General features: G+C 54.4%; 1 protein-coding gene across 4 annotated transcripts in view; it reads right to left on the bottom strand.

The window, feature by feature from the left end:
• Positions 1 to 24,647, bottom strand: part of LRRC7 (leucine rich repeat containing 7) — a 102,901-nt gene extending 78,254 nt beyond the window's left edge. For all 4 annotated transcript variants that reach the window (XR_004060915.1, XM_030953668.1, XM_030953669.1 and 1 more), the window contains exon 1: positions 24,598 to 24,647. Coding sequence is in view for 3 of the 4 variants with exons in the window: in XM_030953668.1 (XP_030809528.1) it covers positions 24,598 to 24,622 (25 nt within the window). In the remaining variant the exon portion in view is untranslated. The remainder of the gene's footprint in view (positions 1 to 24,597) is intronic.
• Between the last annotated feature and the right edge of the window lie 1,104 nt (positions 24,648 to 25,751).

The raw sequence follows: 25,751 nt of genomic DNA, 5'->3' as shown, positions 1-25,751 counted from the left end.
TCCAGCACAATGTCAAAGAAATGCCAAGCTCCAGCCTCCATCCCTTCCCTCCGACTGGGAGCAGGTAGGAGAAGCAGCTCGGGGGGCTCAGGACAGAAAAGCAGATTTCCTTTGCCTCGGGTCCCTGCTGTGGGAGCAGGGCTGGTTCCTGGTGCCCTGACCCAGTTCCCATCCCTGCCCTGTTCCCGGAGCCAGCCGGGAAATCTGCGCTGTGCCACAGCACATCACAGTGTCCCCAGGAGGTGACAGCCCTGGCAGCTCCTGCCACAGCCCTGCACCTCCAGTGTCCCCAGATCCCCTCCGAGATCCCCCCAGCACCCACGGCGAGGGAGGGAGAGGAGGAGCCCTCCTGGCCACTGCTGCTCCAACACTTTTCCTCCTGTTCTCTGCAGCAGCTGACAGGGGATGTCCCAAATTTTACACGTTAAAACCGAGGGGAGAAACAGGCAGTGCCCCTCAGCTGGAAATAAAACAGGCCAGGATTTAAAAAAGTCACTGGGCTGGCTTCAGACAAACAGAAACCCCAAAGCTGGGCTTGGAGAAACAACTTGAATCCCCTAAAATTTCCCAGCCATGGAGTTCTGAAGTGAGGACTATATTTTGCCAAAAATACAACTTGCCATACAAATATATTCCTCTGAGAGCTTTGGTTCCCAAGTGGGAGGCGTCAAAGTTTTCAATCAGCTCCAGAAAATCCATTTTAACCTTTCTAGGACAGAACACCAAAACCCTGCCTCATGCAAATGTTCTGTATCCTCCATCCAGCATCTGCATCAGAGGGCACTGAAATGCCTCCACTGAGCACTTCTAGGGCAGTTTGGAAGGAATTCTGCAGCCTTTGTTCCAGCCTAAGAGAAGGAAAATAAGAAAGAACCCCCAGAATTTCCTTTGGAACTGAAATTCCAGCTGGCTCAGCTGTAGTTTCCAGGCAACCAAATCTCTCCTCCAAGGAGGATGCTCAGGCTGTGGCTTCTGCACCTTCCCCAGAGAAAGGCAGAGGATTCTGCCAGGAGTGGCCACGAGCACAAGAGGAAAAGCAGGGATGTGGGAACCAGACAGTGCCACGCACAGAGTGGCCAAGTGCCACCCTGAAAATGCAGATGGGTCTGAGAGAAAAAGGCAGAAATCTCCCCAGGCTGAGCTCGCCCAACAACGGCTCCTGTTCATTTGTTGTCTTGCAGGACTGAGCCTCAGCTCTTGGCAGCTGCCCGAGGCAGGCAGCACCAGTCACCCAGAGGCACGGTCAGGCAGGGCCCAGGACAAGGCCACGTCTCAGAGGAGGCACACAAAAAGCACATGGCAGCAATGGTTTCATTCAGCACGGGAGAAGAAAGCCAGCAGGGAAAGCGGCGCTATCTAAAAGCCCTGTCTGCATTATCCCCCAGAACACTGCAGCTTTGTGCAGCAGCCCCGAGGCAAAAGCGCTCTCAGAAAGGCTTTTAAATAATATTTATAGGGCTGGGGACAATAATATTTGAAAGCATTTGAAAATCAGCCCAGGAGCTCGGGGCTGGGCCCTGCGCGCATTGTGAGCGGTGAGCGCACACATTGTGCTCCTCAGTGCCCCAAAAACGGCTTCCAGAGGAGCTGGAAAATCGCTGGGAAATCAGCACTTCACAGGTAAGAAGTGCCCAAAATAAGCTGCCCTCCCAACCCCGGTTTTACTCATTTTTATGAGCACAATGTGACCCAGGCTTTAACGATCAGCTTGGTGTGACGCCAGAGCGCTCAGAAAATCGAATTGAACAAGAAATAAAGTCCACCAAGGATACAAAAGATCTGTGCATGACACAGTCCAGAATTCTCCCCCATAAATGTGGAAAGAGGAAAAATTTAACTTCAGAACTATTCACTGCCACATCTCCCTGTTCTGCACTGGGTCCCAGAATGTTCAAAACCCCTCTGACAACGCCTGAAAACAAAAAAGTGATTTTTCCCTTGGTCTTCAGCTGCAAAAACTCCAAACTTCAAAAAAAAAACCCCAACACAAATCAACAACAAAACAAATTATTCAGAACCAAGCCTAGGGGAAAAAAAATCAATCAAATGCTTTATGCAGCCAATTTATAAACAATTAAAAGTGTGTTGATATCCTGGAAATTACTCAGCCTGCTTAATTCTGGGTATTGCTGCTGCTGTGTCTGTAAAGCAGAGGGGAAAAGATGCAGCAGCAGGAATTCAGCCTCACACGAGTGACCCCCAGTTCTGGGGGAACAGCAGAGCAGTTCCAGCTTTTCCTGAAGTTTTTATGAGGAAAGGGATAAACCAAGCAAACAGCACGATAAATTTGTCCACTAAAGGTGGGATAAATGATTGAGGAGCTCTTGCTGCAGCTAGCAGCTGTAGTTAAACATATAATCACGAGTTCTGGCTATTCTTGGCTATAAATACCCCTGAACACGGCCTAAGGAATATTTATTCCCTATTTTTATCCCTCTTACCCAGCACCTTCAGTCAGCACCTTTTTAACCTGTGAGGACTTCACTGATTTCCACTTAAAAACTTCTTAAGGCCACAATGAGAGGTGAAATCCATCCCAAATTCCCGTTTGGAGAGCACCATTGCAATGGCATCCTAAGGACGGCTTTTCTCCACCCCAGAACACCAAACACAGGCACATCCAGCCTGTAGCATGGAATGCCACCCTCCAGGCCTTACATGGAACACGGATTCTGTTGGAAAAAATATTCCAAAGGGCCAAAGGCAAAACTTTTCCTTTCCAGAATGGACTTTTTAATTCCTCACCCTGAGTGGCAGCTTTCTGGGATAAGCAGAGGGCAGGCTCTGAGCAGGGCAGGGATCACTCCCAGGTTGCTCATTCCTGGTGATTCCCAAAGCACTCAGGGAGTGTTTCCTGCTGCAGAAGCAGGGATGGAGTGAGCAGCACAGATGGGATTTGCTGGAGAGCACCAGGAATTGCAGCACATCTCCAAATGTGGCAGGGTCCCGTTCTTTCGTAACCAAGCACTCCTTACATAACTCATCACTAATAATAGGGAATCTCTTTTCCCCCACTCTTTGGATGTCTTACTCACACTCTGCAAATCCTCTCTCTGCCAGAGCTGGAGTGCAGGGAGAGATCCAAGGACAGCCTGGTGCCCATGGATGGATCCAGCACAGAACAGCCTGACCCAAAAACCTCAGGATAAAATCACCTTTTGGGAACAAATAGCATCAAGGAAAGGGATATTCCTGACTAAATTCCCATCCTGAGCCCTAAGGATCTGCCAGGAACTCACACCTACACAGCAAATGGCCACTCCACGTTATCCTAATTATCCATAACTATCCATAAAACTGCCCAAACGTTCCTGGATTTGCATTTATGCCCCAGGAACTGCAGCTCCCCAGTCCCAGGTGAGAACCTGACTGCCACACATCCCCTTTGGAATACTCCCATTCCTTCTTCCTGCACCATTTTGCTCTCAGCAGTGCCCTTTTCCCTTTCTCCCTCTTGCCTTCCTCCCGTTCTGGAAAACCAACTTTGGGACAGCTGCCTCTGGAATAAAGGGCACCAAACTCTCGGTAATATTGTGGATTTTCCTACTGAATCAAACACAACCTACTGGAAAAGCAAAATCCCACTTCATTTCCCACAGGAACACTCAGAAGTTGGGGGGAATGTGCAGAATTTAGGGCACCTGGGGCCACGGCAGTGCTGGAGGAATGGGGAACCCAATGACCTTAGAGGGCTTTTCCCACCTAAACCATTCCATGCTCTTAACCCCAGCAAGGCACTGGAATCTCAGTGCTGGCTCCAACAGTTCAAACAATTCTGGTTCTGGAGGTTTAAAACCAGCGCTGGGTGAGCTGGGCCTATGAAATGTCAGACAGAGGTTTGTGGTTTGGGGTGAAACCATGTCATTCCTGCATTTCCTGCCTTCCCTGCTGGATACCTGAATGACTTCCAGTGCATTTCCCATCCAGTTATTTCTAAGGCAAACAAGTCATTTCAGGCTATCGATCTTCCAAATTGCTCTCTGGAATAAAACTTTTAAACCTTTGCTTTTTTTCTGTGCAAAAAGCATTCTCCTCACTGGAGGCAGGGTGATCAAATTCCTAATTACCCAACTTGCACGGAAAAATGTCTTTCAGGAGAACTAAACGTGCCTTTTATGGATGGAGGTTAAAGCCCAGTTTGAAAATCAGTCCCTGGGTGTCCATTCAGGAGCTACCAAGCTGCTAAAGCATGGGGAAAGTGCACAGGCACCCTTAAGAAACACCAGGGGCTCCCTCTGGATGCTCTCTGAGGTGCACCAGGCCTCTGCTCACAGAAAGGAAGGCAGAATTCCCCTGCCTGCAGCCAGGGAAAACCAGGATCTCTGCTCCTGGGAGAGGCACTGGCTACATCCCAATTAAAATGCCTTTAACGCCACGTTTTAAATGTGTAAATGCAATTATACTTTGACTGGTTTAATTACATCTCTCCTAAAAGGAATTTTAAGAAAGGATTTTCCTGTTAGTTCGGAGTTTTCTGTCAGAGGATGCTGGAATTATGGGATGGTTGGGTTGGGAGGGACCCCAAAACCCATGCAGTGCCACCCCTGCCATGGCAGGGACACCTCCCACTGTCCCAGGTGCTCCAGCCTGGCCCTGGGCACTGCCAGGGATGGGTCAGGAATTCTGCCTGCTGCTGGACTGTCTGCAGCAAAGAGGAATCCTCAGGGAATTCTGCAGCTCTGACAAGACCTTAGCCCTGGTTTTACCTTTTGTGCTGCTTAGAAAGCCAAGAATGAACTCAGCAGAGCTCAGTGCTTTGGGAAGGAATCCCAAACCACTGCACATCCACATCCCAGCTGTTTCACAGGGTATTTCACACCGGTGCATCAGCACACGAGGCTTCGCTCTGGTTTCACCCCCAGACCATCTCAGGGGTTATTCTGTGCTCAGTGACCTCATTAAAAACCTGGAACTTCACTTGTCTGTGGGAAACCCCATCTCCCTGAAGGAAGAGGGGAACACAGACCTGGAGCCATTCCTGGAAATTCCTTGGTCTTTTTTCTCCTCTCTTGTTAATTTTTTTTTAAATTTCTTCTTAGAAAGCAAGAAAGAGTCCCCCTTGCTCCAGCTCCTTTCATCATCCCAGTGCTGCTCCCATCCTGCAGTCCAGCAGGGATTAGGAATCCCTGCTCCCCCAGATCCTTCCTGGGCACTCCTCCCTGCAGACGTGGATGTGGCTCCCTCTGGAACCACTTCTGCTCCACCCTGCTCATTCCATCCCATCCCATCCCATCCCATCCCATCCCATCCCATCCCATCCCATCCCATCCCATCCCATCCCATCCCATCCCATCCCACCCGCTCCCCTGTCCAGAGCACAGATGCTCCCACTGGCACAGGTGATCCATCATGGGATCACCCCTCCCAGTCCAGCAATTCCTGCCCCCAGACCCTTCCCTGGGCCAATGAAGCCATCCAGGAGAGCACCTGGAGATGGGAATTGGGCTCTGGAGCTGCACCTGGGGCTCCCAGGATGCTGAGTCCCATTCCTGGCATGCACAGATCACAGAATCATGGAATATCCTGGGCTGGGAGGGACCCACAGGGATCATGGAGTCCAGACCCTGTTCCTGCACAGGACAATCCCAAAATCCCACCCTGGGCATCCCTGGCAGTGCTGTCCAAAGGCTCCTGGAGCTGCTCTGGCAGCCTGGGGGCCGTGCCCATTCCCTGGGGATCTGGGCAATGCCAGCACCCTCTGGGGATGAACCTGTCCCAAAATCCACCCTAAACCCCCCTGGCCCAACTGCAGCTGCTAACACCAAGGGAAGCACTTCATCCAGCAGCCAGGACAGCCACAGTGCCCAGCTCCCCTCCTGCTGCTGGAGCCCACATGGACCATGCATATTCATTCCTGCTTTGTGTATGCATGTGGCATTTGGAGGCAGGCTGCCTTCCTGCCTGATTCCCATAATTTCCACAGGAAAGGACTCGTGCATTGCCCACATGGCAGGGCTGGAGCCATTCCCAGCACCCACAGGACACAGAGAGCTGGCAATGGGGGACCCTAGGGACCCTCGGGGACAGCTCCCCTGGCACTCTCCAGGAATGACAGACTCCCCTCACATGGGATTCACCCTCACACCGACCTGGATTCCAAGAAAATGCCAGACAACAGAGACTGCAATTTGCCCCAGGGACAGGACTCAGGGAATGGGTCCTGCTGCCAGAGGGCAGGGATGGATGGGATACTGGGAAGGAAGAGCACAGCACATCACCTCACATCACCTGGGGGGGACATCAGGGACTGGGATGGAATTCCCAGAGCAGCTGTGGGTGCCCCTGGATCCCTGGAATGTCCCAGGCCAGGCTGGACACTGGGGCTGGAGCAGCCTGGGACAGTGGGAGGTGTCCCTGCCATGGCAGGGGTGGGAATGGATGGAATTTGAGGTCCCTCCCAACCCCAACCATTCCAGGATTCTGTGATGATTCCCCTTTCTTTCTGTTCAGGTTGAGCATTTTCCTTGTGGATGCTCCCCTCAAGCTGTCGCCCTCAGCAGGAGGGGCTGCAGCGTCTGACACCTCCAGCATTCCTCATTCCCTTCCCAGTGCCTCCCTCCTATCTCTAAATTCCCTGAAAAGAGGGATCCCAGGATCCCAGACTGGTTTGGATTGGGAAGGACCTTAAATATCCCCCAGTTCCACTCCTTCCACTGGGAGCTGAAGGACTTTTCACCTTCCTCACCCCAGAGGCAATCCCACAGAACAAATCCCTTCTGGAATGCCACCCATGTCCCAGGCCCTGGGACCCGGGATGCTCCTGCCCAGAAATTGGGAAGTGCTTGAAAAGAAAGCAAACCACAAAATCTAAGCCAAATACCTGCGTTTGTAATTGTTTGCTTCCATATTGAAATATCTCTATTTATATTTTCTGTATTTATTTATGCTTGTGTGTTTGCATATGGAAATAGCCCTGGATTTGGTACATTAAGCTATATTTGCTTGTTTATATATTTAAATTTCTGTGTGGTTTGGGTATTTATGTATTTATACGTCTGTATTTGTATTAATAAATGTATGTATTTATCTACTTGTACATGAGGCATTTATAAAGGTCTGTTTATATTTATATAAATGCACATTACATAATTATAGCTGTTCATTTATAAATTTTTTTAAATTCACCTTTTAACTAAAGAAACATTGGGAAAATATTTTATGTAACCGAGTCCCTTCAGAATTAAAAAGGAGATATATTTTAAATAAATATATTTTTAAATATAAATTTGATAATTTTACATTCATTTTCGTAGTAAAAGTGTTATTTTAAAAGTCTGAAATTTCTTTCCTGTGCATCCTCCATACTTAACTCAGAGTGACAGTAATGGGAATGATAGGAGCTCTTTTTTAGGAGCAGAATGAACCTTTTAACTGCTTTATTTGGTGGCTTTTAGCCCCTGGTGATAACAGCTCTCTTGTCACAAAGGAGATTTATATCCTACAAAATGCAGGGAAAGAAATTTGTCCCAAAAACTGATGGATTTTTTCCCCCATCTCCTTCCACGTTACTGATTTGCACTGACAGAAATGCTGGGAATTTTCTGGGATATAAATTCCCAACCCTGTGGTTGTTACAGCACCCAGGGATACTTTCACGTGAGAAACACGAGGCCAATTCCAGGTGCACTTTCCCTGTCATCCGTTTAAATTCCATTAAAAATGGGAGAGCTGGATCTGAGGGATAGCAGGAGGGATTGGATTTTAGGGATACCAGAAGATATTTGATTTTAGGGGATACCAGGAGAGATTTGATTTCAAGGATACCAGAAGAGATTTGATTTTAGGGATACCACGAGAGATTTGATTTCAAGGATACCAGAAGAGATTTGATTTTAGGGACACCAGAAGAGATTTGATTTTAGGGACACCAGGAGGGATCTGATTTTAGGGATACCGGGAGAGGTTGGATTTTAGGGATACCAAGAGGGATTTGATTTTAGGAACAGCAGAAGAGATTTGATTTTAAGGGTACCAAGAAGGATTTTATTTTAGGGATACCAGGAGGGGTTGGGTTTTTGGGATGTAGAAGCCCCAGCTCCCTGTCAGAACTAGCTGCCTCTCATCCAGGCTGGATCCTCCCAGGGATCTTTTCCAGAGTGAATTCCAGAGGGGACAATTCCATGTGGGAACAGGTCAGAGGAGCACAGGGTGGTGGGAAGGGACCCTCAAGGATCAGGGAACCCAACTCCTGCCCTGCCAGAGCCCAGCAATCCCTGTTCCTAAGGGCTGTGTCCACCCTCAGCACTTCCAAAGAGAATTCCAGGGGGACTCCAGATTTCAGAGGGGGTGACTGGAATTACATCAACCCTGCCAAGCCCAGTTTTACTCAGTGATGCAAAGCATCTCTCAGTGCCCAGGGCTACTCCTGCCTGCTGCTCCACTCAACTCCTCCACACGGAATAATGGAATTCCTTCCTCGGAATAATGGAATTCCTTCCTGGCCTTCTCCCTTCTCCCTCCCATCCCGAACAAAACCGAGGCAAATCCCGATTTCTCTGTCACTGACCAGTTTTCTCCAACAAAGAGAATCCAACACAACTTTCACTTTTCCAGCCAGGAAAGAAAAAGCGAAGCTCCTGGTTCAATGTTCAAATCCTGGTTTGTTTCCATCAGGGTCCCCTGGAACTGGGAACATCCCAAGGCTGGGATGTGCTCCTGTCACAAGGGGTTTCACTCCCAATTCCCAACATTCTCCTTACACACAGCACAAGGCACTGACTGGAATTTTTGGGTCAGATCCAAGGGGGGAATTGCTTTGCTCTCTCTCCCAGCAGTGTTTGGAGTGTCCTTTACCTCCCCAGCAGCACAGAGCACTCAGGGGGTGTCTGAGGGGTGTTCCTGGCTTGGAAAGGAGACAGAAAATCAAATGGAGATGGAGGAAGGGATGGGTGACCAGGCTGGCTGGCCTCAGTCACTCCAAGAACCAGGATTCCATGGCAAGAGTTCACCCCAGCTTCCCACTGAGGCCATGGAGAGAGCCCTGCCTGCATCCCAGCCAGCCCAGCTCCCGCAGGAGCCATCCTGCTGCTGCTCCCCAGGCTCTCCGGAGAGAGGATTCACTCCACACCACATCCTTACACATTGATTTGTCACTCTGAGCTCACCTGGGGGGATCCTGCTGGTCCCTTCCCAAGGGAAAAGGGATGGCACAGAAGGGAAGAGCCCCAGGCTGTGCCAGGGGACAGGCAGGCAGGACAGCAGGAGGAATTCCCTCATGGAAAGGGCTCTCAGGCCTCGGCACAGCTGCCCAGGGCAGGGCTGGAGTCCCCATTCCTGCAGGGATTTAAAGCCTGTGGATGTGGCCCTTGGGCGGCCTTGGCAGTGCTGGGGGACTCAATGGGCTCAGAGGGTTTTCCATCTCAGTGATTCTGTGATTCCCTGGTTTTGGGGAAGCACTCCCAGGCAGGAGTTACAGGTGTGAGGTGGGTACAGAGCAGCAGGAAAAGGAGCTGTGGAACTCCTCATGGAGTCCCAGCTCCTGCTCTTCAGTGCCTTCCTGCTTCCCTCCTGCGCAATTCCCTTTCCTGCTGCTGCCACCACAGGCCCATCCCTCTCAAACCCCTGTCCAACAAATAACCCCCAGGGCTTCATCAAGAAAATCCAAAGGATTGTGACTCCCTGAGCATTTCGAAATCGGTAACACCACAGCAGAAACGACAGCAAATAAAGGTGAGTTTCAGAAGCACTGGGAAGCTGGGAATTCGATGGTTTAAAACAGAGATGCCCAAAGGTTTGCCTTCTGCAAGCCTGCCCAGCTGGGCCTGGTGCCAGAGGCCATCCAGGAGGGATTTCCCCGTTCTCAGCTCCTGTCACAGCTCAGTGCCCAGCACAAATCCAGCCCCTGAGGATCCCAGGCCAGGCTGATCCCTCAGGATGCCACCTCAAGCTCAGGTCGCACGGCCAGCTGGAATGATGCTTGTTAAAGCAAAAACTTGAACCCAGGCCTAAAAGCATTAAAACAAACCAGACAAATTTGCATTGAATTTAAGCCCAATATTTATCTTTAGTTATCCAATTATCTCCACTGAGGATTTGGAAATAAGGGGTCCAGCCCTTACTCCGGATTGACTCCTCTTTGGGCAAAGGAATAAATGAATAATCCTTTCTTTTCCCTCTTGCTTTGCTTCCTGGAGGACTCTCCCCTCTCCTTTACCCCAAGAAACCCCAGCAATCAGCCTGATTTCAGCGGAAGGGACTCACTGCTCTCCTGTGCATCTGTGCTGGAGCCTCTCCCTCCCTCCCCTTGCTCTCAGCTGTGCAGTTACAAATGCAGAGGTAAAATGAACACATTTCCCTTCCCCTGGAGCTTCCATTCCGAGCACAGCCCTTAATTAGCAAATTGTTCTGTGCTTTGAGCCATGTCCTGCTGCCCTCAGAGCGCCAAAATGCCCCCAGAACCACCCCTGGCCACAAGCTCAACAAACCCCTAAGCCCTGCTCCTCCAAAGGATCAGGAAAGCAGAGCCTGGAATTCCCAGGGCTTTCTGCCCGGCCCCTCCAACTGCCTGAGAGCTGTTCCTGCCCAGCAGTGACTGGTGTGAGAGAGAAATCAAATTAAATTAACCCAGAGCAGCAGCTCTACATCATTTGCCTCCAGGTTTTCTCCAGATACCTGAGGAAAGGCAGCAAATCCTGTCCTGGTGTCTCAGGAGCACCTCAGCACAGTCCACGTCCACAGGGAGACTTTTCCAGAGTCCCTGAGCAGCACTGGGGATTTCTCTGCCTCTCTTAAAATAGATTTCCTTATTCTGCAGATCTGGCTCGGGAGAGGAGGAAGAGGCACCAGCAGCTGGGGACGTGCAGGGTGCACCACCAGCCCCAAAAATCCCTTTATTCCACAGTTATTGGGAGCCAGGAAAATTGTGTTTCCCAGCAGTGTTTTCCTGACAACTAAATTGCCAAAGATGCCCAGCCTCAGGTGGCAGCTCCCCTCCCCTCACTGCCGAGTTTGGGTGAATTATTTCCCTTGTAAATAAGCAAACAGGCTGACACTGACTGCCTAAATGTGTGACTAATGTTACTTTTCTCTAGGGTACCTGGAGATATTGTCCATTTGTACTGCTCGGGTGTGTGTCCTGATTTATGGAGTGCTAAATCATCCCTGGAAAAGCAGGGTGGAGGGGCCTGGGGTGGTTTCCAGCCCCCAAAAGCCACTCTGGCTGGGGTTACACAGCAGGTCAGAGCAGCTTGCCGCATTTTGCAGGAATTTCCCTGCTTCCCAAACAGGATCTGGGAGAGCTCAGGCCAAAGGGGAGCCCTGTTGGTCACTGCCAGGATTTTGGGAAGAAACCTAGAAATAAAATTAACTGGAGCAGTGAATATATTGATGCCTCTAACACTGAATTAATTAGAATTTATGGGAATTTCTGGGGGTTTATTTCAGCAAGAACTAGTCCAGGCCAATGTTCCCTGCAGATTCCTGCTTTCCATGGTGCTTCTTTTCCAAAAATTCTTTGGGATTGTGTCTGTAACTCTCTGGAGCCTTTGTGTTCTGAGACAAGGGCTAAACTACAACTAAAATAACACTTTTTTGGTGACAAACTGCACTTCCTTGGCAAAGGGAATTAGGAGGGAGCAGGCAGCTGCTGCACGGAATTACTGGAGAAAATGGGATAAGGGGAATAGTCACAGGCCTGGCAGCCTGACACTGATCCTGCACAGTGCAATGGAATCAGCAGCACACAACATTATTTAGGGAGAATTACAGCAGCTTAATAAAATTAATGCCAGTCCACGTGTGCCTCTCACCCTGCAGCGCCAGGGCAGCCTCAGCATTGCTGCCGCTGACATTAGGGGGATCAGGGACCCCAGAAATGCATTCCCAGCTCCACAGCGAGCTGCTGCAGGGCACTGCACAGGAGAGCCTGGGATTCACACAGCAAAGGTTCAGGGGAGAAGCCAGATTGTGAGTGGGAATCTCCACAGCCAGAGTGGGATCATCCAGGGAACAGCTCCGAGCCTTTGGACGCTTCAGCTCTTCCCCAAAGTGATTGAAAAGGGATTTAAAGTGATTTTAAATCAGGGACAGGACACAGGGAATGGCTTCCCGCTGCCAGAAGGCAGGGATGGATGGGAGATTGGAAATTAGAAATTGTTCCCTGGCAGGGTGGGCAGGGGCTGGGATGGAATTCCCAGATTTGCTGTGGCTGCCCCTGGATCCCTGGCAGTGCCCAAGGCCAGGCTGGAGCAGCTGGGACAGTGGGAGGTGTCCCTGCCATGGCAGGGGTGGCACTGGGTGGGATTTGAGCTCCCTCCAACCCAAACAAAATTTAAATCTAATTTCTAGCCCTCAGAGAAAGCCAAAGGGAGGAGCCCCAGCTGCCCTTGGGAACGCGGTGCTGCAGAGGGATTTGGGACAGCAGGAAGCAGTATCTGCTTGGGGTGTTACAGCACATGGAATAAAAACAGAATAAAAAGCAAAGAGCACCCCCAGAGCTGGCCCTGTGCTGTCCCAGCAGTGCCACATCCCCTGAGGAGGGGACAGGGGACTCACCAGAGCCCCACAGCAGCGTCCTCCTGCCCTGGAATAAAACCCATAACAGCCCCATTTTGCACAGCTCAGGTCTTGTACCGTGAACTTGTTCCAATGAAGCTGCAAGAGAGCCCCAAATTGAGATGTTGGCACAGGAGCACACGCTCAGGGGACACAGGACAGCCAGGCTGGCCACTGAGGTGCTGTCAGCTCCGAGCACCCAGCCCAGAGGGGCTCCTCATCAACCCCAAACACCCAGAGAGCGGAAAAAGGGAAGGAGAACACTCCAAGCTGACCCCCCAGGCTATGATCAGGGTCTGTTCCCTCCTCTTCCTCCGGCAGGATGAAGGACACAGGCACTGCTCCCTTGCTTTCCACCCAGCCCTTTTTAATTCCATATATTCTCCTCCCAAAGAGCCACAGGAGCTGCTGACGCATCTCCAACCTTTTTCTTAGAGATCCATCAGCTAAAATAGATCCCACATATAAGAATAGGAAGTTTAATGAATTCACACTCCTGTGATGTAACAAGTTAAATTAAAAACACTGAGCTCGTAAGATTTAATAACAAGCCTTTTATGGCGATTTCGCTTTTCCTGCAGGAAAACTTCCTCCTACCAAAACTGGGAGGGATATTTTTAAAACCTGTGAAACTGGAAGCAGCGTTGGAAACCATCACAAGGAACAAAGCCTTTCAGGGACAGTCAGAGTGCCTGAGAGCTCCTTCTGCAATTGTTGGAATTCTTACATCACCAAGTGTTGGAGTTCACCCCAAATCCAGCGTGGAGAGGGGACAGGGACCTTTATTCCATTGGTGCTGTGAAATCCCCCCAGGAATGGGGACTCCACCACTCCCCCAGGCAGCTCCTTTTCCATGGAGAAATTCCTCCTTTTCTCCAGGCTAAAAGTGGGAAGTACAACCTCCATTTTAGGGTGAAAAGTCTCAGGATACGTAAAATAACCAGCCTTGGGTTTAATCCTCCCCCTGCAGCATCATCCCCTTCACAGGGTAACAAAACCCTCACCCAAGCATCAAACACAGACACACATTCAGCTCCCAACAAACAAAGGTCATTCTGACAAACTGGAAAGGGAAAAATAAAAAAAATTGAAAGTAAAGTGCCTGGCCATGCCAATGGACATACCAAAAATAAAAATAAAAATCCCCAAACCTATCCCCACCAAACTCCAACCCCAAACCCTGGCTGCCAAAGCACATGGGCTCTAATTGCTAAAATATCTAAAATATTCTGTGCTTGCACTCCCAGATTTGAAATAAGCTCTGATTTATGGGAGGGCTTCGGATGAGCTTTGGAATGGTGGTGAGTGCTGCTGCTGAGGCTGGGCTGGCATGGAATTGAGCTGGGATCAAGGATGGGATGGGCAGGAATGGCAGCCTAGGCTGGTGTGGGATTGAGCTGGGATCAAGGATAAAAAGGGCAGAAAAGGTAGCCTAGGCTGGTGTGGGATTGAGCTGGGATCAAGGATAGGGCTGGGCAGGAATGGCAGCCTAGGCTGGCATGGGATTGAGCTGGGCTCAAGGCTGGGATGGGCAGGAATGGCAGCCCAGGCTGGTGTGGGATTGAGCTGGGATCAAGGATGGGATGGGCAGGAATGGCAGCCCAGGCTGGTGTGGGATTGAGCTGGGATCAAGGCATTCCTGCCTAGGCTGGCATGGGATTGAGCTGGGCTCAAGGCTGGGATGGGCAGGAATGGCAGCCCAGGCTGGTGTGGGATTGAGCTGGGATCAAGGCTGGGATGGGCAGGAATGGCAGCCCAGGCTGGTGTGGGATTGAGCTGGGATCAAGGATGGGATGGGCAGGAATGGCAGCCCAGGCTGGTGTGGGATTGAGCTGGGATCAAGGCATTCCTGCCTAGGCTGGCATGGGATTGAGCTGGGATCAAGGATAGGGCTGGGCAGGAATGGCAGCCCAGGCTGGTGTGGGATTGAGCTGGGATCAAGGCTGGGATGGGCAGGAATGGCAGCCCAGGCTGGTGTGGGATTGAGCTGGGCTCAAGGCTGGAGAGCTGCTGAGCTGCTGCTCCTACACAGCCTTTAAAGCCCTGAACCAGTCCCTGGCAAAGGCTCCAGGATTTGGAAGGCACAGATCCCAGGCTCCTGGTGCTGCAGGAGCAGCTCAGGGAGGGGACAGGAGCTGCACAGCGTGGGCAGGGTGGCACTGTCACCTCCTGCCACCCCGCCCACGGCAGGGGACAGTGACGCTGCCTCAGCTCTGCTGAGGGTCCTTCCAAGCAGCTCAGATCAGGCTGGGACCTGATTCACCTTCCTGTGCTGCCACAACCCACCAGGAAACCCTGGTTAATTAACCCTCCTAATTACCATCAACATCTAAAGGAATGGGGTCTTTAAGAGCTCAGCGTTTCTAAAGAATGACAAATTTTTGTCCTCCCAGGAACCACCAAGGTGAGGGCAAATGTTCAGAGGAGTCTTTGGAGATCTTTGCTGATGATGTTAAATCTAAAATCTGGATTTTAAGATGTCCCACTGGCACAGGGTGCCCAGAGCAGCTGGGACACCCTGGGATATGGGAGGTGTCCCTGCCATGGCATGGGATGGGTTTTAAGGTCCCTTCCAACCCAAACCACTCTGGGACTCCATGAAAAGCTGCTCTACCAAAGGAAGCAATGCAGCTGTCAGGCCACAGCTCCACAGCAGTCAGGGAACACATGGCAGAGAAACCCCAACATTTGTGCCCCTGCCATAACTTCTCCCCCCATTAATTTCATAGAACACTACATCAATTGAACTGAGGAAACAGGAGGAAAATGCACAAAACCCACCCCCTGAACATGAAAACTGCAATATTTGTGCTGGATGCACAGCCCTGCACCTGCCACAGGGAATGCTGACCTTCAGCAGGCCCTGGGATTCCTGGATTTAATGCTCTGCCTGCTGCTCCCAGTATGGAAAGCCTCCTGAAAACACTCAAATAATCCATCAAAACCTGGCAAAACCACCCCAGGACGCTGACTGGAGGTGCCACCTTTATTTAATCACTTTCAGGAGCTGCTGATTATCTCATCCATAAAGCTCTGCTGCTCCAGGATCCCACGGGGCTGCTCCAGGCACTGTCCCAGGTGAAATGAGGCTGCAAACGTGAGCAGCGGGAGCCTGGCTCGGAGCACAGGGAACAATCTGCTTCCCAGGCACTGGGAAAGGGGACACACCTGCAGGGGACAGCTCCCCTCCTGCCCCGAGGCCACCAAGCATCTCCCACCTGGCCCCAGGGACCGACAGGGTCACTCTGAGGGGAGGGTGGGCTGGGCTCCTGCCAGGGGCTGCTCCAGACCAGGGCAGATCCAGCTCATTCCTGGTTCCTACGGACCCTGCCCTGTCCAAGGGTTCCTGTGGAAAAGGATGCCTTCCCTTTTCAGCTTCTCCACACGCCCTGGAATTGCCTGAACCCGTTAAAAATTAAAGTTATTTTTTTAACTTTTGCATGAGTTGCAAGACTTATTTGTTCCGAATCACAGGACTGTGGGATGGTTGGGGTTGGGTTCCACAGATTTTTGGGGTGTTTTCCCCCATTTTGGGAGTCCCACTTGGGGTTTGTGGGAAACAGGAGTTGGGCTCAATAACGCTGAGGGTTCCTTCCAGCTCAGCATGTTCTGGGGTTCTGTGAAAGAACATTTAATTCCACCCCCCAAAGCTCCTGTAATTCCATCCCCAATTCCCAATTCTCCTGTGCAGAATAAACCACAGCTCAAGCTCCTTTCTATCCACTGCCCTTCACCCACTAAACCTTATCCCAGGGCTCTCAGAGCTGCTCCAAACAAACCTGGCTTTTGCTCCTCTTGTTGACAAATAAATCACAAACACACGAGCAGCTGAAATCCCATAAAATTAAGAATCCTGCTCCAGGAAATCAATTATGAAATCATTACAGATCTTCCAGGAAACCTGGATTTCTTTCCTGGCCTGCTTCCTCAAAGCAACTTTAGTCACAAAGCCCTCATCTCCACAACAATGCCATGATGCAGTTTGCTAATTAGCTTTTTCCACTCCTTAATTAAGAAGAAGTGTTCGTGTTGTATCTGCAGTTAAATGGTGGCAGCAGCCTCCACTCTGTGGTTTATTTCTATTTCAATATTTATTTGCTTTATTTTCTCTTAATTTCATTTTCACTCCCATTTCAAACTCCCGTTTTGATCCCTGCTGTAATTAGCTGGGTTGTGGCTGCTCCAGAGGAAATCTGGGAAGCTTTTTTAGGATAAACATGGATGAGTCTCCCAACAGAGCAGCTGATTCACTCAGAAGCTCCCAGAGGTCCAGCACCCTCCTGCCCTGCACTGGGACCCAGGGAATGCCCTCTGTGGAGCCCTCCTGGCTCCAGTTGAATTATGAGGACACAGAGGATGGGATTTGACCTTCTGTGTATTCCAGAGAGCAAGAAAAGCTGTGGGACGGCTCAGAGTCAGCTCTGCTGCATCTGGTCAGAAACCCTGGGCAGAGAGGAATTGAATTGGGCTGAGTAAAAAAGCAGATGTGTTTGGATGTGGGGACGAGCTGCCCAGGATTTCCTGGGAAGCAGATAACCACTGGAAATCACAGTTCACAGCTGAGAACAAGTACCCCAGCACTAACAGCTTTTCCCACCCCACAGTTTCAGGCACTCTTTGTGCCTGGCTGGAGCCAGCAGGAGATGTTGGTCCCTCTCTGGGATGGTGAGTTCAGGTGGCCAGGCAGGATCTCACCCAGCCAAGGGAATTCACGTTTACCCAACCCCAGGTTACTCTGAGGGCTCACACCAACGAGGTTCTCCTGCCTTCACCAACCCTATGGACGAGATTCCAGCAAATCCTGAGAAACAGAATCCCAGAATTCTTGAGGAAAAGCCCTCCAAGGTCACCAAGTCCCAATCCCCACCCTGTCCCCAGCCCAGAGCACTGAGTGTTGCCTCCAGCCCTGCCCTGGACACCTCCAGGGAAGGGGACTCCAAAATTCCCTGGGATGCCAATCTCCTCCCTCCTTACTCACCCTGGCTTGTGCTTCCCCCAAAACCAGCTGGATCAAAGAAAAACTGAAGAAGGAAACAAATCAGGCAGCTGCTTCGTGGGTGGATTTTCCCAGCCCTCCCCATGGATACAGAGTGACCTTGGGGATGAGGTTTATCCAAAGTCACCACTCCAAAGCCAAGATGTCTTGGGCAAGGATTAAATCCAGGCTGACACTTTGCCTCACACCTACTGATGCTGAATCTGTCCCCCCAAAATAGCAGCTCTGATGGAAGGCCTGTGCCTGGCAGCTCCTGGAGCTCCCTTTTCCACTTGTCCAAGTTCCCACATGGTTGTCATCACAACTGGAAATGTTCATCCAGCAGAGTGAGAATGGCATCCCGTTAAAGGAGTGCCTTTCCCTGGCAGGTGGGGACAAGGACAGCCCTGGAAAATGCACAGAACTCCTTGTTTTCTGTTTACAGAATTTCTGTGCCCAGGCTGCAAAGCTGATGGTGCTCCCAGTTTTCAGCGCGGCCTCTTTCTCTGGTATTTCTGCAGGAATCCTGACAAGTGGCTTTGCTAGGAAAAAAAAAATCCCGAGAAAAACACTGCAGCATCTGCAGCCATGGCTCAACAAATACAGAAAACCCTGTTCTGTGATCCCAAGAAAAATTCCTACAAATACAGGTCCATTCACTGAGCTGGTGCTCGAGGCTCCTGCAGAACCTCATTCCCAAGATGGCACATCCTGCAGGATCCCTGGAGAAGGAGCTGGGGACACTGAGCTGTCCCTGGCCTGCGGTGCCCAGTGGGACCCTGGGGTGCCACAGCAGAGCATTCCCAGCAAAACAGGGTGATCCTGTGCCCAGCCCTGGGCCCCATCCACCCCCTGAGTGGCTCTGGCCACTCCAGCCTGGCCATGCTCCCCTTCTTCCCTCAGCTTTCCCAGGAGCCAGCACAGAGTGGCCTCACTCCACTGCTGCTCCTCCATGGGCATCACAAGGCCCCAGAGGATTTGGGAGTGATGCCCCTGGGCAGGAACACCTCCTGCAGCCGTGGATGTTCCTGGACAAAATCCGTGGGAAGGCAATCGCAGCCCTCCATCAGCCCAAGGAGCTCCTCCCAAGGCTCTGTTCCAGGAGTCTGCCCCAGCCTCTCCCCAGCGTTCCCTCAGGACACCACCAAGTGCTCCCAGAGCTCCTGAGCTCCCTGAGTGACACGGCACAACCCCCCTGGCACAGCAGTGGGGAGCAGGGGCCTGTCGCTGGGCTGTGACACATCCCAGCTCTTCCCACAATCCCCAGCTTTTCCCTCAATTCCCAGCTACTTTTTCCACAATCACCAGCTTTTCCCTCAATTCCCAGCTACTTTTTCCACAATTCCCAGCTTCTTTTTCCACAATCCCCAGCTTTTTCCTCAATCCCCAGCTTTTCCCTCAATTCCTGGCTGCAGCAATGCCACCGACAGGGCTGGGGGTGGGAGCTCCCAGCCAGGGCAAGGAGGGGGGCACAGTTCCAGGTGAAACAGCCCCTGCTGCTCCCAGGTACCTTCACCTGGCTGCTGTGCAGGTGGGGAGGGCACCCCCCACCTCCAGCCCCAGTTCCTGGATGCTCTGAGGGCAGAGCAGGTCACACCACGCTCCTGCCAGGAAAAGAAGGAAGCCCATTGCACATTGCTGCTTCCCAATGCAGCCTGGAGAGCACCAGGAAGATCAAACTGCATTAGTACTGCAGGAGAAGGCACTGATGGATTTAGAGGGGGAAAAAAAAAATTCCCTCTCCATATAAGGGCTGTGAACATTTTCCCACTTAAGACAACGTGTGGGATCATATTCACAGACACAGAAATATGTTCTGTTCCCCGACACCCACGGGCCTGGAACACCAGGCTGAAGTGCTGGCAGGAATCAGAGCCATTTGTTAAGTACAAAAAATGTCTCACATAATTAGGGAACTGCTGAAAGCCACCAATTTAGTGCTCAGGCTGGAAAATGTAGGAATATTTCTTGGAACAACAGGCAGAGCTGCCTCCACGCCGCACACACAGCAAATACCTGGGGAGAAATCAAAGTGCAGCGAGATTCCAACCCCTGCAGAGGATGGAACCAGGATATCCCCAGCTGGACCCATCAAGGTCCAGGTCCTGGTTTCAGTGCTGGTTATGAAGGGAGTGCCCCCTTCCCAGGCTCATCCCTCCATTCCCAGCATGGCTCCAGCACCATCCCAACCTGTCCCTCTGTCCAGGCTGTCCAAGTGCCCCTCTGGCAGGAGCAGAGGGCCAAAACCACCTCCCAAACATGTCCCAGGGCTGAGGAACCCCTGCCCCAAAGACTCTTCAGAGGTCAGCACGGGGAAGGGCAGCAGGGAAGGGAAGATGGAAGGTGGGGCTGGAAACAGAACTTGTGGGGGTGTCTGGATGGAGCTGATTTTTTATATATTTGGGAAAAAAGCAAGAGAAGCAGAGATTGCTGGGGTTTGACCTGGGAAGAGCTGGAGCCAGAGCTCCTGGCAGCCACAGCTCAGCTCCTTGGCCCCCAAAGCCACCAACGTCCCCCTGCCCAGAGCTGTATGCTCTCCTGCCAGCATCTCCTCAACCCCCAGTGGGGTTTGTCCCCTCCAAAGCCACCAAGCTGTGTCCCCCCAGAGCTGTATCCCCTTCTGCCAGCATCTCCTCAACCCCCAGCACGGTTTGTCCCCACCAAAGCCATCACTGTCCTTCCTAAATCCACGAAGGTCTGTCCCCCCCGAGCCGTGTCCCCTCGTGGCAGCAGTGCAGGGTCTGTCCCCCTAAAGCCACCAAGCTCTGTCCCCCTAAAGCCACCAAGCTCTGTCCCCCCCGAGCTGTGTCCCCTCGTGGCAGCAGCTCTGAGCCCCACAGGGTCTGTCCCCTTAAAACCACCAGGATCTGTCCCCATAAAATCACCAGGATCTGTCCCCATAAAATCACCAGGACCTGTCCTCCCAAAGCCACCAGGGTCTGTCCCCATAATGCCACCAGGGTCTGTCCCCTTAAAACCACCAGGATCTGTCCCCATAATGCCACCAGGATCTGTCCCCCGAATTCCCCAGGTGTGCCCCCCTAAAGCCACCAGGGTGTGCCCCCCGAATCCCCCCAGATGTCCCCCCGAACCCCCCCAGGTGTCCCCCCGAGTCCCCCCAGGTGTGCCCCGCCGTGTCCCCCCGTGCCCGCCCCCGGCACCTCTGCAGAGCAGGGCTGGGTTCTGCAGCAGGGACACCAAGCGCCGGCGCCGGCCCCGCTCGCGGCTCCTGCCGTGGCTCAGCGTGGCGGTGAATCCGCTGCCCCGGCGCGTTCCTCGCGGGGGGAACTCGGGCACGCCGCCGTGCCCGTGCCCGTGCCCGTGCCCGTGCCATGCCATCCCTGCCCCGGGCCCTGCCGCAGCGGGGCTGTCCCAGCGGCAGAAGCAGCGCCCGGCCAAGCGGGGCTGTGCAACAATCCAGGGCCGAGGCGATCGCGGGGAGCCGAGGTTTAAATCCCGCCGGATCCAGCTCCGGGGCAGCTCCGGGCCGGGCTGGGCTCCGCTGGCAGGAGCCGAGGGACGCTCTCCCTGCCCCGCTGGACAATCCCCGAGCTCCCGCGGCTGTCCACAGGCTCCTCAATGCCGGATCTGACTGCCGGTCGCTGTATCTCAATCCGAGCTGCCGAGCATCCGAGCTCCGCCAAGGACGTCTTCACACCGGCGGCACGGCGGCGGCAGGAGCGGAGCCTGGCGATGCGCGTGACGCGGAGCCGAGCGCTGGATTCCCGGCCATGGGAATGTGCTCGGCGCTCCCAGTCCCACCGCTGCTCCCTACATCCCGGCCGGATCCGCTCTGGGCTCCCCTTCGCCCGACTCGGGCAAATTCGGGTTATTTCTGACCACTGGTTCCTAGCCTAGAGAAGGTTACATTTGCTGTCCGCAGATTCTCTTGGCTCCAACTCTCATTTCCAAATCTTTGTTCCCAGAAAAATATTCGGGAAGGAAAAAAAAAAAAGAAAAAAATGAAAAAAAAAAAAAGCGCCGTTTTCCTCCGATGAGCTTAAACTCCTGTAGCTCTAAAGTCATTCACTCCGGATCCAAGGGAGCTAAAGGACGAGGAATGTTCTCCTCCTTATAATGAAAAAGAGCCTTCCTGAGCTTACAGCTTCTTTTCTTCTTTATTCACCAGAACCTGATCCATTAACACGGTATTTGCTCCCCTCTCGCAGGGCGCGGGGATTTAAGGCTCCTTTCTTCCCCTAATTTTGCGCTTGGCTCCAGCCCTGCCAGCAGCAGCCTCTCCCCGGGGCTCTCGGGGCTCTCCAGCCTCATTCCCAGCTGCTTCCAGCCATCCCTCCTCATCCCTCCACCTTCCTCCCTTCCCCAACTTCTCCGCAGCTCGCACCAGGAGGGGCGGCTCTGCCCAGTCAAACACGGAGGATTTCTCTGCTCTCGACAAATTGCTGCATTCCCAGGAAAAAAAAAACCAAAAAAACCCAGCGCCCAAAAAAAAAAAAAAACAACCACCCAGCCCCGAGTTCTGCAAGCCTTGTCCTAGGATTTGATGCAATCTGCAAATGAGAGCCTACGGAAACCACGCTAAAATTAGAGGGAGCTGAGATGAAAACCAAGGACACATCGTGGCTCTTGGAAATCTTTAAATAGGGCTTGGTACCACCTCGAGGAGCTGGGGCTGCGCTGGGCTCGCATCCACCGAAATCCTTAATTGGGATTCTCAAGTGGCCCTGGATGTTCCTGGGGCACCTCTCGGGTGCTGGGGCTGGGTTCCCGCCCCCAGCTGTGTCCCAGCGGATTGTCCTGGGGCCGATGATCAGCCCGGTGGATTCACACCCTGCAGGGGAGCAGCTCCTCCTCCACCTGCACACAGAGCGTCCCCAGCCCCTTCCCGGGTGGGGACAGCCGGGATGGGCCGCCCTGGAGCACGGCTGGGGATGGAGCAGCCCCGGGGATGGAGCAGCCCCGGGAATGGAGCAGCCCCGGGGATGGAGCCTCTGCTCCCTGGGCAGGGGAGGGGGTGTCAGCTGGATTCCAGGAGGATAACATTCCCTGAATGCTTAGGAGGATAAAATTCACCATTTCTGAAGCCCTGCTGTCCCTCAGGCTCCCATCCCTGATCCCAGGCCTCTCCCAGGTTTGCCCAGGCCCTGGGGACAGTGCTGGCCCTGGGGACAGCGCAGAGCTGGGGGTGGCTCAGTGGCCACAGGGCTCTGGGGCCACCAGCACACGGTTCCAGCCTGTCCTGGCATGGATTGCCATGTCCTGCTGTGTTTGGGATCCCTGGAGTCTCTGCTTTAGGGTCATCACTCCCAGCAAAGCCTCATCCAGATGCAAACCCCTCAGAGGCGATTAATCTGAATTTTGGGGGCTCTAATGGTGCTGCTGCCTTGAAATATTCCAGGGACAGCGGCCAAGCTCTTCCTTTTAAAATCCTTTTTGTGGTATTTTAAACTTTAACCAATTTTTGCTGCATTGTGGGAAGCACTGAGGAATCCCTGCAGGTGCAGGGAGTGGGGAATTTGCTGCTGGGCAGGCAGCACCTCCCCAGGCATTCCAGCCCAGCTCCCGAGCTGCAGCTCCTCACATCCACCAGGCACCCAGGAATGGTTTTGTTACTCCAGCAACTGCTAAAACCAGTGTAATCTAACCCCCCCTTTTTCAGGGATTTCACATCAGCTGGGCAACAGAAGCACAGAGCAAAGCTCCTCCTCTGTGAGGTAATTAAAAAAATAAAAACTGCTGCTGCTTTATCCAAGGAAAACTTTTACAGGTGGAACACAGGCCAAGGTTAAAGTTCACAGGGGCACCAAAGTAACACGGCACAGCAAGGCATTGGATGATAAAATGCCGGAATTTCGGGATAATCACAGCAATTAACGGTGTTCGGAGAATGAAGAGCCCTCCTCTCACTGCGGCGGCACGCAGAGGATGCTCCGTGACCTCCCCGAAGGCCCCTTCCCTCTGCACCCCCACACCTCGGAACCGAGGCGCCGGCAACGCTCCCAAAAACCAGGTCAGGCTTTCCGAGAGGCACCCTCAGCCCCGATCGCGCCGGTTCCGAGCTCAGCCGCTCCTGCTTCTTTCCCAAGTCCCGCTACTTCCCCGAAGTGGCTGCAATCTGCGCCGCGAGGTTGCCATGGCGAGCATCCCTCCCTCCCTTCCTCCCTCCCTCCTCCTCCTCCGCGAGGAGCTGAGCGAGCAGATGCGGAACAGCAGAACCCACCGGATTAAGTCACTGCTCTGCTCGTGGAGTGCTCAGGGAAACGCTTTGGATTTCAGCTGTTCTAAGGATTATTCCCACTCGAACACCTGAGGTTAGAGGCACCAGCCAACGGCACGTGGCCGGCGTTTTTAGCTGGGAATCACGGATGGACAGGAGCGAAAGGAAGGGATTTAGATGGAGTGAGGGGCACGGCAAAAAATATCCATCGGACCGTTTCTATTTCCCAAAACCCAAGGAACTTTCAGCAGGGCTCTCCTGTCCGTGACCCTCCCTGGCCCAGCCTCCCAGAGAAAGCGAGCAAAGCCGGCTCGGTGCCCTCGGTACTCGCTGTCCCTCGGCAGCGACGCGGGCACGGGGACGCGGGCTCGGAGCGCCACGGGCCCGGGCCCTGCCCAGCCTCCCCCAGACCCCAGCGCGGGGTGAGCCGGTGCCCATGGCCCGCTGCGCCCAGACCAGACCCCGGGCACGCAGCCGGAGCAGCCGGCGGTGCAGCGGGGCGGCCGGGCCGGGCAAACGGGCCGGACACAAAGCGGGCCGGACACAAAGCGGGCCGGTGCCGGCCAGGGATGCCGCGGCAGCGCCACGCGGGACCGCGGGAGGCGGCGATGTCCCTGCGCGGAGGGAGGGAGGGAGGGAAGGAGGGAGGGAAGGAGCCTCCTCCGCACCTCCCCGCGCCTCCACCGGCGCTGCGAAGGGCGCAGAATTTTCCAGGAGCTGCGCCGAGCCCGACCCCCGCCGCAGGCAGGTGCTGTGGGATGGCACAGCCCGAGCTGTCACCGCGCCGCGGGGGCGGCGGCGCGGAGCGAGCCCGGCCGCGCGCACCGAGCGCTCCCCGCGCTCCTTTGTCCTCGGCGGAGCCGCCCCGCGCTCCCTCCCGCGCCCGGGGGCGGGGCGGCCCGGCATCCCCGGGGGCTGCGCGCTCCTCCCGGCCCCGTTCCCGCGTACTCACGGTGCAGGCGGGAGCGCGCGTCCATGCGCGGCCGAGCCGCGGTGCGGGGCTGCGCGGGCGCCGCCGGGGGCTGCCCGCGGCTGTCCCGCCGCCCGCCCCGCCGCGCCGCGGAGCCCAGGGCCGGGCCCGCTCCGCCTCCGCGGGCGGCGCCCAGACACAAAGCGGCGGCGGCGGCGGCGGCGGCGGCGGGGCGGGTCCGGTCCCGCTGCGCGCCCGCGCTGCGCTCCGCGGCGGCGCAGGGGCGGTGCGGGGGCGGGACGCGGCCGCGCCCCCCGGGGCGGTGCGGAGCGGAGCGGGAGGATGCGGGCCGGGGGATGCCGTGTGGGATGTGCGGGGGATGCGCTGCGGGCAGGTGCGGCGCGGAGCGGCGCGGAGCGGTGCGCGCAGGCGGTACCGCCCGTCCCCGCCCGTCCCCGTCCCGACGGGGCGCGCCGCGAGCGGAGCATCCCCCGGCCCCCAGGCACGGCCCCGGAGCATCCCCCGGCCCCCAGCCGCGGCCCCGGAGCATCCCCCGGCCGCCGCATCGCCCCTTGGCCACGGCAGGAGCCTTTCCGCACCCGGGCCGAGGTGCGGGACGGGGCTCGCAGCCTCCCGGGAGCTGCGCGGGCAGTGCTGGGGACAGCTCAGTGTCCCCTGCGGGCTGCAGTGTCGCAGGCCACGGGCTACAACCGCGGGGGTCACGGGGAACACCCGGCAGGGGGATCGTGCCCGGGGGTGAGGCTGCCCTGGCTGCCCTCCATCCCCGGGAGCAGCACCCATCGCGGCACAGGGCAGGACACAGCCGCGGCTGTCCCGCCCTGTCCCTGTGTGTGACCTGGAGCCATCGCGGGAGCCCTCCGGGGCTCATGGAAACACAGAACGCCTTGGGTTGGGAGGGACCTTAAAGCTCAGCTCGTTCCAGCCCTGCCCTGGCAGGGACACCTCCCGCACATCACTGCCCCGGGCTGGGCTCCTGCAGCCGCTCCGCGGGCTCTCAGAGCAGCTGTGGCAGCAGCAGCTCCTGGAGCTGCTCAGCTTGTTCCCAAAGGCAGCAAAGCCAGCCCTGCTCCTGCTGTGCCCCATTCTGGGGCTCTGGGGCAGCCAGAGCTGACACGGGATAGCAATGGTGACACAGGATGGCAGCGGTGACACGGGACGGCCGTGGTGGCTCCACA

The sequence above is a fragment of the Camarhynchus parvulus genome, chromosome 8 (assembly GCF_901933205.1).
Source record: "Camarhynchus parvulus chromosome 8, STF_HiC, whole genome shotgun sequence".
NCBI lineage: Eukaryota > Metazoa > Chordata > Aves > Passeriformes > Thraupidae > Camarhynchus > Camarhynchus parvulus.
Note: the sequence above shows the minus strand (reverse complement) of the source record. Positions and strands in the feature narration are given on the sequence as shown.